This window comes from Cnephaeus nilssonii, assembly GCF_951640355.1.
Source record: "Cnephaeus nilssonii genome assembly, chromosome: 2".
In the NCBI taxonomy this organism is placed as follows: Eukaryota; Metazoa; Chordata; class Mammalia; order Chiroptera; family Vespertilionidae; genus Cnephaeus; species Cnephaeus nilssonii.
Window position 1 is genome coordinate 37,822,345 of NC_137073.1, and position 15,286 is coordinate 37,837,630.

Below are 15,286 nucleotides of genomic sequence, written 5' to 3' on the forward strand. Positions count from 1 at the left end.
CACGAAATTCGTGCAAGGGGCAGGGGGTTACCCCTTTGCCCGGCCTGCACCCTCTCTAATCTGGTACCCCTCAGGGATGTCCAACTGCCGGTTTAGGCCCCCAACTGTCCTCTCCTGCCAGCCATCTTGTGGCAACATCACTCGAGGGTGTGACGCCACCTAGGCTTTTATTATTTATCAATGGTAGTTTCTTCTGGGTGGAAGCATTTTGGAGTGATTTTTGGTCTTGCTATTTTTCTGTATTGTTTCCTGTCTTCTGTTTGATATCAATACTTTTCTGTATTGTTTGAATTTCTGAGCAATTTTATAAAAACAAGACAGTAATCTCTTTAAAACCTTATTTTACACCACTATTACATTATTTAATTGGAAGTTCATTTAAGTTCTTTTTCTAATAGAAAGAACTTTTTAAAAGTGAAATGCATACTCAGAGGGCTGATAACACAGTTCCATTTTCAACACAATACAGTGATAAACTAGCTTAATGAGTCTTTATTCACTTATATAAAGAGAATAATTTTGTGTATTGCAGCAACACAAAAAGTCACCTTTAAATATCAGCTGAAGTTTTAAAAACAACTTGAACTTAAATCTAAGTTAGTTGAAACTCATCATTTTAATCTTAATTATCATATTTTAATTGACCAGAGTCCTTTTTAGATGAAACACAGCACTTTAGGACAATTTGTATGGTCCAGCCTAAAATTACATGCCTAGTCTGCATTCTCAGAATATGAGGTAATTTGTGTATGAAATGTTCACCCTCTTCCTATGTGAAGAAGTATAGATTATTTTTGCAGCTGTATACACACACACACACACACACACACACACACACACACGCCTTCATTTTAATATGAATGAGGAGTGATTTTTTATTTATTGACTCTGAGTTAAAGCCTCATGGAAGAGTTTCATAAACTGAATTTCTGGCTTCAATAGAGTTATTTTAATGAAATTTTTAGGAATGTGGGGCAAGGGATGATCTTATTTCATGCTCTTAGGGAAAAAAATTATTTCCCTTTTTAAACTGACTTTATAATCAGATTACAGAATAAAATTTTTTAAAAATTAAACTTAAGTAATGTTAATGAGATCTTTAATATTTAAAATATGTTATATATTTTGTATGTTGTAGATATTTAATAAACATCTTTTTGCACTAAATTATAAGAATATTTGATTTGTTTTAATCCTTAATTTTATTTTTTTTCGTCTTTTATAATTTTATTGGTCTTTATCCTTAATTTTTACAGCCTTATTCCTTTCACATGTTCATATTTAATTTTTGTATTTTTTATGCCTTGGGAGAATTCTTTTTTTTAAGTATATTATAACCCAAGACAGTTAAAATACTGTCAATAAAATAAAATAATGCTTCTTTTGTATTTGTTCCTAGATAAGTATTAATTGCTTGCCATTTATTTACCTTGTTAAAAAAAAAAGAAAAATTTTTACTGCATAAGAATACCTGAGGACACAGAAAAATTCATTAATTTTTTACATTAAAATATTTAAAATGTCCTTGTAAACAAGAAATGACTTTTTTTTAAAATTTTCAGATATTGATGAATGCTCCTTCCAAAATATTTGTGTCTTTGGAACATGTAATAATTTGCCTGGAATGTTTCATTGTATCTGCGATGATGGGTATGAATTGGACAGAACAGGCGGAAACTGTACAGGTATGGATCGCAAAGGGCTTGATTGTGTTCTTATTAGATGAAATGAATATTTTGTGCTGGTTTTAAAAATTCCTCAGATTTCTACTTAGCTAAACTACGCCTTGAGTTATACTTTTTTTGAAACAGAAAATTATATTGTGATACTTTATTTTTAAATGGAATTCATCCATTTTTATATAAACAACCTAATATTAAATCTCTAACATGGAACTAAGAAATAATGTCTTTGTATATTTTCTTCGTACATGTGTGTGTGTATAATTTTAGTTAAGCTAATAGTGACAATTTTTTTCTTCATCAAAATTCTAACATGTAATTATTATTTACCTATTAAGGACATTAAATGACATTATCATAAATACCATGTGATTGATTTATGGAAACCATCTTAAGTGTACTATATATATATAAAGATTTAATCTTTATTTCATTATGCTGCGGCCTTCATAATGATCTACACAAAAAATCCATCAAATTTTTTTTGGAACAGCAGTATGCATAGAGAGGGTAAAGATCTTAACATGGGCATTTTAAATGTTTTTCCTAGATATTGATGAATGTGCAGATCCCATAAACTGTGTAAATGGCCTGTGTGTCAACACACCTGGTCGTTATGAGTGTAACTGCCCACCTGATTTCCAGCTGAACCCTACCGGTGTGGGTTGTGTTGGTAAGTAAAAGCTATCTGAAACAAACAAATAGAATTATTTAGAGCTGAATATTCACACTCTCTTGGCAATGAACTGTGGTAAGTATTTGCTACAATTAATTTGCAAACAAAACAGTCCTTTTCCTTAAGAGAGTCTAGATTATCAAATTATATGGCCATTGTTATCGTATTTATCTGCCAAGTCATATTTAGAAACAAATTTTCAAGACATCTGCTCCAACTTCCTCCTCTCACAGGCTTGGGAACCAGGGCTTGCAAATGGCAGAGCTGAGGCCCAGTCCTAAACTGCTGGGCGCCCTCGTCCAGTGCATTGGCCAGAACAGCTCAAAGTGGTAGAACTAATGGGTTACTACATTTATCTCTCCTACAAAGAGGCTCACGTAAGGGTGTAATAAGTGAATGAGGAGAGGAGAGGAAGGGGAGAACTGTATTTCTTGAGCCAAACCATTGGAGTGAAGCAAGTTGCGAGATTGGGGAGAAGCAAAGAAGGCAGTAACTATGGTTCAGAATCTGTCTTCAATGTTCCTGACGTCTCTGATCTTTATAAAATAATTGTCCAGCTTTTGCCATCTGCCTTAGTGAGTGTTTCACTAGAGAAGTAAGTGGTCTGGAGGATTTCTTGACAGAAGACAAAAATATAAAAAGAAAATTATTGCTTCAGTATGAATCTGCCCGCTGTCTTCAGCGTCAGTTTTACAGACCTTGCAGTATGTGGAGGGAATGTTTGCTGCTGTGTTTTATATGCAGTTTTATATTGTTTACAAGTTTTAGAGAATATATTGAGTTATGGTATATGGTTCCTCCAAGTTCTGACTTTTGCCTTCAGAATTATTTGTTCAGTAAATATTGAGTGCTTCCTGTCCTAGGGGCTGCGGAGGGAACAGAGTAACCAAATTCTCTGCTTTTGTGTTTCCATTCTGGTGGCAGGGAGAAAGACGTAGCGAGAAATTCTCACACTGGAGGTAGTTGTAGGATAAGTGCTGTTATTTGGAGCGTGGGAGAGTCAAAGTCTTAAAGGAGGGAGCAAGCTGACTGGACCTCTGAGAGGAGATGCCTTCAAGGAAAAGGAGCAACCAGGGCAAAGGGCCTGTAGCAGGAGAATGCTGGTGCTGGAGACACGGCAATGAGGCCGAGGAGCAGGCGTGGAGTGAGTGGCAGGAGCATGAGGAAAGGAGTCAGAGAAGAAGCAACAACCCAGGTCACAAAGTGGTTCTCAACCCTAGCTGTATAGTAAAATCCCATTTGGAACTTTAATGTTATTACGATGCCTGCTTTGCTCCCAGAAATGGAGTCCCTGGAGCCTCAGCATTTCTTAAAAGCTTTCTTGGAGCAAACAAAAGCTATGAAAAGGCAACTAATAAAAGGAAGTACTCCAAAAGGTAACAAACATAAAAAAAATACCCAAAACTATTAGGAGTAAGAAAAATCAAATTGAAACAATTATATAAATATTACTTTACATCTAATAGACAGGCAACAATTAGACTGGGTAATGTGAGGTGTTGGTCCCAGGTACCTCAAAGGTCCCTCTGTTCTGCTGGTAGAAGTATAGATCAGGACAGCCCTGCAGAGACTGGACTGCGGGACTCAGATTAACTGTTAGCATATAGTCAGTTTCTTTTTTTTTTTTTTTTTTTAGTTTCTTTTTAGAGCAATTCTGCTTATATGGGTTGATACTTCATGGCTTTATTCTTCCTTAGAGGTTTTCCAAAGAATAAAGACTCATTCTGTTTCACAAATACTATAAGGGTTCACTGGACCCTTTTATAAGTGTGAAATTGCATGATATAAGATGTTAGTGATATTATTTTTCTTTTATTTTGAACCATTTTATCCATCATTACTCATTAGTTATGCCCAATGACGCTAAAAACAAAGAATATCATTATAAGTGGAAAATGATGGTGTCACCTAGAAGGATGATACAATGGTGAAATAAAATGTCACTGTTGCATCATTTTTCAATTTTCTTGTTGTGTTGCCCAAGGGATTATTACATCACCTTTCAAGAAGGTGTAAAAGAAGACTAGAGACACTATATTTTGAACCTTCTTTGAGCATTTATTGAACACAGTTGAAAAATTAGAAGTTTTCACTTTCTGGCCATAATGGCAAGAAGAAAATAGACAGTGGAAAACATTTTGCAGTTGTTAGATGTATCAGAAGATGAATGCAACAGAGACCAGCACTCTAGTCTGGATTCTGAAAAGGTTAAATGGATCATATAAGCAAAATGCCAGGCTATGAGTCTTCAGAGGCTGATACCCTACATGGAATTTTTCACATTCAAGAATCAAAGAATGTGTGAACTATATATTTCTATAAACAAAAGAAATGTGGTATTCTTGTCTGTTAGTCAGTAAGAAATTCAACATGTAGTATCTGACAAGAACCGGAATCATCCCAGGTTCTTATTTATCTCATATCCAAAATTTAATTGATAGATTCTTAGATAGACAATGGTGAAGCCAAGTGTTTAGACAAGTGTTATTGGAAGGAAATATGTGATGTAGAAATAAAGGAAGTCATTGATGAATCTAATTGATGTTGATTCTCTGAAAGTGAAAATAGGTCCATTTGTGGAGCAAAGAAAATAGCTGCCCTCTCATCAACAAAATTATGAGCTGTCAAAGTTTTCAGAAATGTCTTCAGATATGTGTTTTAATGATGCAAGAACGAGCAGTTATGATAAGCAAGAACCTACTAGAGATGTGTTTGAAATGTGGAATCAGTTTTTACAAAATGGATATGTTTTGGGTTCATGCATGACAGCTGACAGTTCATTGCATTCATAGGACCATTCAGGTATATACACTGTATCCTCAAAACCAAAACAAAATATAAAATAAAAAATTGAATTATTTAGGATTCAATTATTATTAAAATTTCTAGTGAGGTTGTTTCACTATGCAAAAGATAGTTTTGTACTGAGGATGAAAATGAACCTTTTATACTAATGTACAAGAGCTTGAATTTCATCGGTTGAGTGATCTTTCTCTTAAAAGGAATTCTTACTAAATGAAGGGCAATTTTAAGCTCCTATGTTGCTCTGCAGACAACCGCGTGGGCAACTGCTACCTGAAGTTCGGTCCTCGAGGAGACGGAAGCCTGTCCTGCAACACCGAAATTGGGGTGGGCGTCAGTCGCTCCTCCTGCTGCTGCTCCCTAGGGAAGGCCTGGGGGAACCCCTGCGAGACATGCCCCCCTGTCAATAGCAGTGAGTATGGAGCTGAAGAAGAGGAAGGGAACAAACTCTGGTAGCTGAAGACTAGTTGCAATTTTATTCTTGTGCCAGGGATGGGAGAAATAGTGTGAGGGCCAAAATTTTACCTTTGGATTACTTTCAGTGATTATGCTGAAACCAGCCAAGAGTGTTTTATATAAAGCTAATTTGAATTCTCCTCTTCTTATTGTTTTTCATGATATGATAAAAAGAAAAAAAATTAACCACAATCCAATATGAATGGTGATAATATCAATTCTCCATGGTATTACATAAATTAGATCATTTCTGGTTCTTCTCAGAGGTTCTTCTAGTTCAGGTTCAGAGCTGTGTTGTATTCCTGAAGTCAATCATATTATGCCTTAAGTTGAAACATGTGTTCTGATAGGGACATAGATGAAACTTGTCAATTGTCAAGTCTGAGTTTTTATTTACTGGCCAAAAAAGTGGTGATATCAATTGTCTGCAAAGGAGTTTTTTCTTCAATTAAAAACAAATGGTTTTTGTTTTTCTGTCTATATAATTTATGAAGTAATTATCTTATTTTGTGTAAAATGTAATATACTTCGAAATGTATTTGAAAAGGTACTAAGGAAACTGTAGATACCTCCTCTGTTCATTGTCTCAGCCACTCGGACACAGGTGTCAAATCTCTTCTTTTTCATTGTTTTGTAGCTGAATATTACACCTTGTGTCCTGGAGGTGAGGGCTTCAGACCTAACCCCATCACAATCATTTTAGAAGGTGAGTACAGCTCCAGTATGCACCCAGATGTAATCAAGGTCAAGCATTTACTTTAGAGAAAAGCTGGTTAAAAAAAAAAAGTTGTGGAGCAATCCCAACAAGATTATTTTGCAAAATTACAGATGGACAGTCAATTACCAGGATGCTAACTAATGACCCATTGCAGATCTGATGTCTGTTCCACAGAGAAGATGTCTTTACTGATATCCCCAACTTTAATAATCCCCAATTTACTTTAAAACTTCTCAGATTATAGCAAAATTCCACAACAAAGCCAAGAATCTTCATGAACAGAATAAACCTGCTGACTAAGTGTGCATTCATGCAGCCGCATGGAGCGTTTGGAAGCGTTAACAGAAACTCTTGTCTTTTGGGATGGTCTTTGTTGTAAGTGAGCTATCTCCCCTTGTGCAGACATTGATGAATGCCAGGAGTTACCAGGTCTCTGCCAGGGAGGAAACTGCATCAACACTTTCGGGAGCTTCCAGTGCGAGTGCCCACAGGGCTACTACCTCAGTGAGGAAACCCGCATCTGTGAAGGTGAGGTGACTCTGCACCTAAAAAGCAATCAATGCCGTTTAAAACAAAATTCCTGATCAGGCCTGGGGAAAAGGTTCCATCCTCACATTCTATCCAAGTATCTGTTGAGATGGGTTCATAGCTTTTTTTCTTTTCATGTCAGTGCTGCTAGATAAATAAATTCCCAGCTCATTTGCTATAATTTACTATTGGTTTTATCTGAGTAAATGGATTAATTAAATGTAAATGGGGAAAACCAGAGTAGGGGGAAAACATTCAATATCAAATAAGTTATTGATGCAAATATTGACTAGGATTATAGGTAAGCTTGAATGAGACTATTAAGTTAATATTTTTCAGTAATTTTAAAATGTTGGACTACATGTTGGACCACTATGAAGAAATTCAAAGGTGATGCAGATACCTTTCTTGCTTCCTTCCCCCACTTATCACTTGGCACCATAGACATCCTTTTAGGGGACCATCTCCCCACAGGACTGGGAGCTTCTTGAGGCAAGGTCTGTAGCTTACTCATCTTTGTAGCTATGAGTCCTGGCTTACAGGTCAGTCTCAATGTTTATTGATGGTACGAATAAAGGCTTCTAAAGATGAACATTAAACATGTAAACATCTCCATTATAACCTTTCTTTTTGGAACATGTTAGTTAAATACATCTGGAAGAAATATGATTTAGTAAGGAGAACCATCAGCAATTGCATGGCTTCTCTTAATGAGTACTAATTTGAAAGTTACTGTGAACAAAAAGGCTCTCCTAACTGGATTCAGTTTAAAGTTGACACTAAAATTTAGTTTAAATAACATAAGAGGAAAGTACACTTTAAAGCAATTTCATTTGAAGAATATGAAATTTCAATCAAAAAATGCAGGTGCCATTTAAATTATTTTCTGCCACTTTGAAATAATTTCTTTTGATCGTTTATATTTTTTATTATTGGATTGTTTCTTTTAAAGAAAGATACATCCATCATATTTTGAAGTATTTTCAATGTAATTGCTTTAAATCCTGAATTTTATGAAAATATGACTTTGGGGAATCACCTTATGCTTTTGTTCAGTAGTTTAAATAATATAGACTCGTGGGGGAAATATCTTAATTAATGGATATTCTTGCCTACTCTAGATATTGATGAGTGTTTTGCACATCCTGGTGTGTGTGGGCCTGGGACCTGCTACAACACTCTGGGAAATTACACCTGCATTTGCCCACCTGAATACATGCAGGTCAACGGAGGCCACAACTGCATGGGTACGTAAAGGTCTCTAAGATTAATTAGGTCACAGTTGTTGACTCCCCATGTAAGGTGCTTATATCTCAGAATTATTGCATAAAATATGCAAATTAAATCTTTATGAATGATTAAGTCTTATAAACTTCTGGCTCAGTATCATGTTTTTGAACTTTGGCTGCGTATTTACATTTTTTTGTTACCCCTTAATAAATAGGTCATGGGGCTGCAATGTACAGCACAGGGAATATAGTCAATAGCATTGTAATAACTTTGTATGGTGACCGATGGTTACTAAACATGTGATGATCACATCCTAAGGTATATCAATATAGAATCACTATGTTGAACACCTGAAACTAATATAACATTGTATATCAGCTATACTTTAGTGTTAAAAAAAAGAAATTGTTTCATTTTTTTAATGAGTCTGAAGTAGAAAATTTCATCAAATGTTACAATTACATGTCTTTAAATAATTTTAATTTTTCATTTCTATAAAGTGAACATTAATTTACAAATGAGAACATTTAAAATTTAATATGTAATACTTTTTAAAATAAATAAATGCCTTTAAATATAGAAACATATATATATATATATATATATATATATATATATATATATATATATATATATTAACTTTGTTTCCCAAGAAAATTAGAAATGAAATCCCTTATTTAAAAACAGGAGAGATGTTAACCTAAAGATAATTTATGTTCAACTTAAAGAATTTTTTTAAGATACCCCTAAACGACTGAGAAACTTTTTAGAGTTGTGTTCATGGAGACAGTTTGGCATATCCAGGTGCATAGGCTTCATTATCAGCTGCTTGCTGATACGATTGGTTGGCTTATTTGTTTTTCTATATGTAGACATGAGAAAAAGCTTTTGCTACCGAAGCTATAATGGAACCACCTGTGAGAATGAGTTGCCTTTTAATGTGACAAAGAGGATGTGCTGCTGTACATACAATGTGGGGAAAGCCTGGAACAAACCTTGTGAACCTTGCCCAACACCAGGAACAGGTAAGCACATAGCTCATGCTTCTGCTGAAGGCCAAATCAGCGGCACACAAATATAGGTGGCAGTATAGTAAAAGCAAACATACTAAAACCAGACATGCTCAGTTCTGAAGCCCAAGTGGCCCTCTTTGGGATTGAAACACAATTTCTGATCTATCTGTTGAATAGGAGTTTGGATCCTGAAAACGAGCCCCAGTGCTGAAGGGTTAATATTTATAGCACTGGTCCATTTAAATTCATTATCTTATACCAGGCTGGTTAACTCTTCCTTTATTCACTGAACAAATATTTCTTGAATGCCTACTTTGTGTCATTGGGATAGACCTGGAAGATGTAATATTTTGATGAAAAACTTTTGGTAATTTAAACTCTACCAAGTTCAGTAAGGTGTGTTTTTTTAGTTCAATTTTGAAATACACTGACTGGCCAGATTATTATGATCTCTGAATGCATAATAATCTGGCCACTCAGTGTATATCCTATATAATAAAAGGCTAATATGCAAATTGTCCCCTCGACCAGGAGTTAGACCAGCAGGTAGGCCGGCCAACTGCCCATGTTCCCTCCCCCTGGCCAGGCTGGCTGGACCCCACCCATGCACGAATTCATGCATTCAGTATATATACTGAGTGGCCAGATTATTATGATGCGTTCAGAGACCATAATAATATGGCCACTCAGTGTATATGCAAAAAATGGATTTGAGCAAACTTTATAGAAAAGCAACTTTTTGTCAAAATAGTCTTTAGCATTTTCCCCCCTCAAACTTTCTGAAATTTTTAGGCAGAAAATAGAACTGATGTTACATGGTAAAATGTGTTTTACAAGCACAGATTCTTTTGATAGAAAATAGAGACAAGCAAAAAAATTATCTTAAAACTGTTGCCTAGTTCGGTTTGTTTATGACCTGGAAAGTGTTCATTTTTAATAATTTGAGATACTAAGAGTTAGTTTATCCAATAGGACAAATGAGAAACAATGATTATGCATTTGCTACCAGATATTACTTAGGATGTATGTATTGAAATGTTTTCTTGAATGTGATGATGAAAAATTAATGAGAAATTTGATAAAAAGTGACACATGGGATCTTTCTTGGTGGCTAAAATTCAGTGGGCAAATGGATTTTCTTAACCCTATCTTGCCATAGTTTTGTTTTGAAAAATCAAATAGAAACATTTTTACAAGTCTCTAATTTAAAAATTCCATCAGTTAGAAATTGAAAATTGGTTTGGGGAATGAAATACCACTTTTTTTTATAAGAGGAAGTAAAGAGCATAGGTTTGGGAGAAGGTCTATGTTTAAATTGAAGTTCTGCCACTTATTGTCTGATCTTATATAGATTATTTATCCTTTCTGAAACTGATTCCTCACATATAAAATAGAACCAATAAATCCACAATGACAGTAACTAATTCATGTGGTTATAATGATGATTAAACGAGGTGATATATATAAATTACAGTTCACAAGATTCCAGGCAATTAGAAACCATCTGTTATGTTCCTCTCTATATCTTCTGGATGCATGGTGGGTGAAATAGACAAAAAGCCTACCCTGATAGCACTTGGAGTATATAGTATGCTGTATATATTTTACCTGATACTCTTTTCAAGAGATTTGCTCATGTGTGTAGCAGTGGGCATCGGTAGCAACCTGCTTATTAAAAATTGGAATTTGTTTTAATTTCTATTAGTTTGGTGAATTATGTGTAGGGATAATTCTTATATTCTCTATTCTATTCCAAGATGCATTGTTTTTGATGCCTCAAGTTTCACATTTTAACAAATAGACATTTATGTTTTAAAAAAGACAATATTTATGTCTCATTTATTATTCATTATTAACCCACTTGACCACTACAGAATTATTTTTATGCCTATGCCTTTGTGCAATGAGTAATCCTTTTTAAAAATTTGTACTCTAATCTGGTTTTTCAATCTACATAAATTGGATCATTTTTAAAGCCCTGCATATCAAAAGAAAAAATAATTTATGTGCCTAAAGTATATACTTTATCTTATAATGATTTATCTTCTAATATCAGAGCATTAAAAAGTTAATGATGGCAATAACAATTAACAATAATAATGGTAAAGAATGCTTAGACCTACTCTTTGGATCTAGGTGCAGGTATTGTTTTCATATAAATATAATTAAAATGTCTAGTTGTGAATAATGTAAGATATATTTGGCAGTGAAAGTGTTGCTTTGTAAAATGTTGTTTTGAAGGAGTTTGAGAATTTTAAGAGTGAATTTGGTTTGTTTGTATTTTAAAGCTGACTTTAAAACCATATGTGGAAATATTCCTGGATTCACCTTTGACATTCACACAGGAAAAGCTGTTGGTGAGTTTTTACATATTATGCTTATTTTAGTACATCTATGTAGCATTTTGTAAAAATCTATTGAATGTCTTTAAAGTTTGAAATACCATAAAATGTAATAATCTGAATTCTGATCTAATATAGGTAGATAAGAAAGAGATAACATGTTTACAGACTCTAATCAAGTGCTAATAATGGTATTATTGTATTGACATAGGCTGTTGATTAAATTATGACAGCTATGTGAGTATCTCAAGATTTCATACTAGTACATGTCAAGCTAAAACTGTAGTTTTCCTATTCATGAACATTACATTGCATGATTCCAAATAACCCTTCCTATTTTAACTTTCAGTTGTTATTTTCATACATATATGTTTAAGTTTTTGGTGTATTTTTGCTGTATCCCTTCCTTCCTTTTAAATGTACTTTCTATTTCTCATTCTACTTTTCCTCAAAGATTATAAAAATAATGTAATTTTAAGTCTCTATTAGCAATGCACATATACAAAAGTACATGAAATTAAGAAAGCAGAGCTTTCTTTATCATGTAACCTGAAGAGGAGGTGTGATTCTCTAAGAAGTTCATTTGCTACATTGACAGTAAAAGCACTTAGTATATTAGATCAGCTTACTTAAATTTTTCCATCACTGTTTAAAGGAAATACTGTACCGTATTTTCCGGCATATAAGACGACTTTTTAACCCAGGAAAATCTTATATACGCCCAGTCGTCTTATACGCCGGAAAATACGGTATTTTATGGTCTATATGCTTTTATAAAGCACAAAGTCATTCATACCAGTATAGAATTGATTTCCTGTGTGTTTGCATTCCAGTGTACACATAGCATTATACAAGGTTCTATGGTAAGTACATTAAGCAGAACCACATATATTTGATCAAATCTGTTCAATTTCAGACATTGATGAATGTAAAGAGATTCCAGGCATTTGTGCAAATGGTGTGTGCATCAACCAGATTGGCAGTTTCCGCTGTGAATGCCCTACAGGATTCAGTTACAATGATCTACTCCTGGTCTGTGAAGGTAATCTCAATGATGTATGACCTTTATCCACATAAGTTTGGCAGACATAAATGGTTTAGACAGCTTTGTGATTTAGACAGCTTTGTGACTTTTTTATATCTCCTTTCTCAGTGTGTAGGAGTTGATCACCAAATGGTGAATGTGATACTAATGCGATAATGAAATTGTTGCTCTTCCAGATATTGATGAGTGCAGCAATGGCGATAATCTCTGCCAGCGAAACGCGGACTGCATCAATAGTCCTGGCAGTTACCGCTGCGAATGTGCTGCGGGTTTCAAGCTCTCACCCAACGGAGCCTGTGTGGGTAAGAAGGAGACTAATTTCATTCTTTAGCGCTGAGCACCACGTTCTTTAGATTTCCTACAATGAAAAGTCGTGTGTGCTTTTCTATCAAAAATTATTTCCAAAAGTAATTTGGAAAGATTTTTCCTAGTAAATTAATTCATTGATATTGAACCTATTTCACCATACACATTAGATGATTTTGTTCAGAAAAGAGTTCCCTTCAGTGGATTTTCCTAAGATTGGACCCAAAAGTAAAATAGTATCTTTGAGATAGCAATCAACGTATAAAAATTGCATGATTTTAAAAGAGAGAGACTTAGATGCTTGAAAGCCTTGCTTTGTTTTGATTCAGCTGTTGTCATGGTTCATTTTCAGACTATCTGTAATAATTAATAACAGGTTATAGAAACATGCCTGTGAAAGAGATGAAGGAATCTTAATAAAAATCAGATATGTGTAACGTGTCTTATTTTTGTTTCAGATCGCAACGAATGTTTAGAAATTCCTAATGTTTGCAGTCATGGCCTGTGTGTTGATTTGCAAGGAAGTTACCAGTGCATCTGCCACAACGGCTTTAAGGCTTCTCAGGACCAGACCATGTGCATGGGTAAGAAGAGAACATTCATTCCAGGGGTGAAATGGAGCTGAGCGTCCAGAAGAGATTACAGTTTGGTCACTTGCCAAATTAACATGTCTTTATAAGAAACAATCTTGCAAAAAGTTAACTATGCTAAACTGTTTATGGTTTCATTCAATATAAAATTTTCAAGCCAGGGACACACTGCTTACAAATGTTCCTCGGTTCAGTGTTCCAGCCTTTTTCCCCAGATGACTTTCACATGTTTAACCTGGGCTCTGGGACACTCGGGGTCATGTGGAAGTCAGTGCAGTACCAGCTGCCCTTCACCCTCTCTGGTACCACTCAAGAAAAAGGAGTAGTAAGAGTGACAGTATTGAAATGAATATATATGCATGCACATACATACATGCATATATGCATACACTTCCCCCCCCCAAATCACTGAACACATGGGATTTATCTGCTTCGTTTGTGTTTAAACTCTTAAAGACATTTTTAGAAGCAACAGAAGCCAATGTAATGATTAGTTAAGCAATAATAGTGTTCAGTAAGTAATTGCTGAGCTATTGGCTAATAAGATTTCAAAAACAGATGGCTGGACGCCTTGGAACTCAGAGTAACTCTTTAAATCTGATGTCAGCCACTGGCGCTGGCTCTGCAGAAAGAGTTCTCCATGCTTTGAGCTTGAAGGAGGAAAATCAAATTATAACTTGACTATTTATAATTAGCATGTTCCCAGTTTAGGAAAGCTAAAGTTGTGCATCTACTCTTTTGGTATTCAAGATACTATCTATATGAAGAGGGAAGTCAGATTTCATTACTGCAAAACTAGTGTATGGTATAGCTGCCACACAGTGAGGACCACCAGGAAAACCTTCCTTCATTCATTGCCTCCTAAAGACCCCCCTATGGACTTGTCCCCAGGAAAAGTTCTCTAGATGCTTATACAAAGGACAAACAGAATCTGGTCCTATTTGTAGGAACATTCTGAGAATGCTTGCTTATACATGCTTCTCCTGGCTGTACTCTTAGAGAATATGAATTGCTAAAAAAAAAAAAAAATGAGATTTATGATTCAGAAATTCATATGGAGAAATCTGCCCTCAATCCTAACAATTCACCCAGGATAAAAATCAGATACTCCTTGGTAATACCTCTCTTAAACAATGCTTCCTTCCTAAGGACCAGTTTCTTTTTTTGCATGGTAGAGGAGTCTCAGCAGCCTGAAATTCATAGTCCAGAAAATCAGGTCTCTTATATGAGAAGGACCTTTTAAATATTTTCTTAATTTCATTGTTTTGAAGGCTAATGATACTTAGTTTTAATCGACTTCTTCAATTTGGGTTTCACTAATTCATAAATGCTAGGACCTAAAGTGTATTTTGTTGTGCTGATCAAATTAAGGTTTAGAAATGTCTGGAGGAGTGTTTAATAATGCTTAATAGAACACAATTATTTTAGTGTTTCAAAAGATTAGTTTCTCTATAATTGACAAGCAGATGCTTGCTTAGCCTCATTCTGAGTGTTACATGTGCCTGTCAGTCATTAAACGACACTGTTTCTTATCTATACTAATAATAGAGGAATATGCAAATTGTCTGGGATGCCGTCATGTAACGACCAATCAGGATGGGGGCAGGGCTGTGGCAGAGAGCTCTCAGCACACCTGCACCGGGGGTCCGAAGGGCACAGAGAGGAAGGGAGAGCAGATAGGCAGTTAGGGGGTTCAGGCCATGAGGGGATAGCAGACAGGCAGTTAGGGCAATCAGGCCAGGAGGGGAGAGCAGATAGACAGGGGGGTCAGACAGGAGGGGAGCACAGATAGGCAGTTAGGGGGATCAGGCCAGGAGGGGAGCGCAGATAGGCAGTTAGGGGGATCAGGCCAGGAGGGGAGAGCAGATAGGCAGTTAGGGGGATCAGGCCAGGAGGGG

At 35.4% G+C, this 15,286-nt stretch overlaps 1 protein-coding gene across 1 annotated transcript in view; it reads left to right on the top strand.

Moving 5' to 3' along the window:
• The window catches only part of FBN2 (fibrillin 2), a 261,440-nt gene that overhangs the window by 206,283 nt on the left and 39,871 nt on the right, over positions 1–15,286 (top strand). The window contains exons 35-45 of the mRNA XM_079793608.1: positions 1,563–1,685; positions 2,233–2,355; positions 5,411–5,572; positions 6,254–6,322; positions 6,737–6,862; positions 7,984–8,109; positions 8,965–9,117; positions 11,394–11,462; positions 12,364–12,489; positions 12,669–12,794; positions 13,257–13,382. Of these exons, the coding sequence (XP_079649734.1) occupies positions 1,563–1,685; positions 2,233–2,355; positions 5,411–5,572; positions 6,254–6,322; positions 6,737–6,862; positions 7,984–8,109; positions 8,965–9,117; positions 11,394–11,462; positions 12,364–12,489; positions 12,669–12,794; positions 13,257–13,382 (1,329 nt within the window). The remainder of the gene's footprint in view (positions 1–1,562; positions 1,686–2,232; positions 2,356–5,410; positions 5,573–6,253; positions 6,323–6,736; positions 6,863–7,983; positions 8,110–8,964; positions 9,118–11,393; positions 11,463–12,363; positions 12,490–12,668; positions 12,795–13,256; positions 13,383–15,286) is intronic.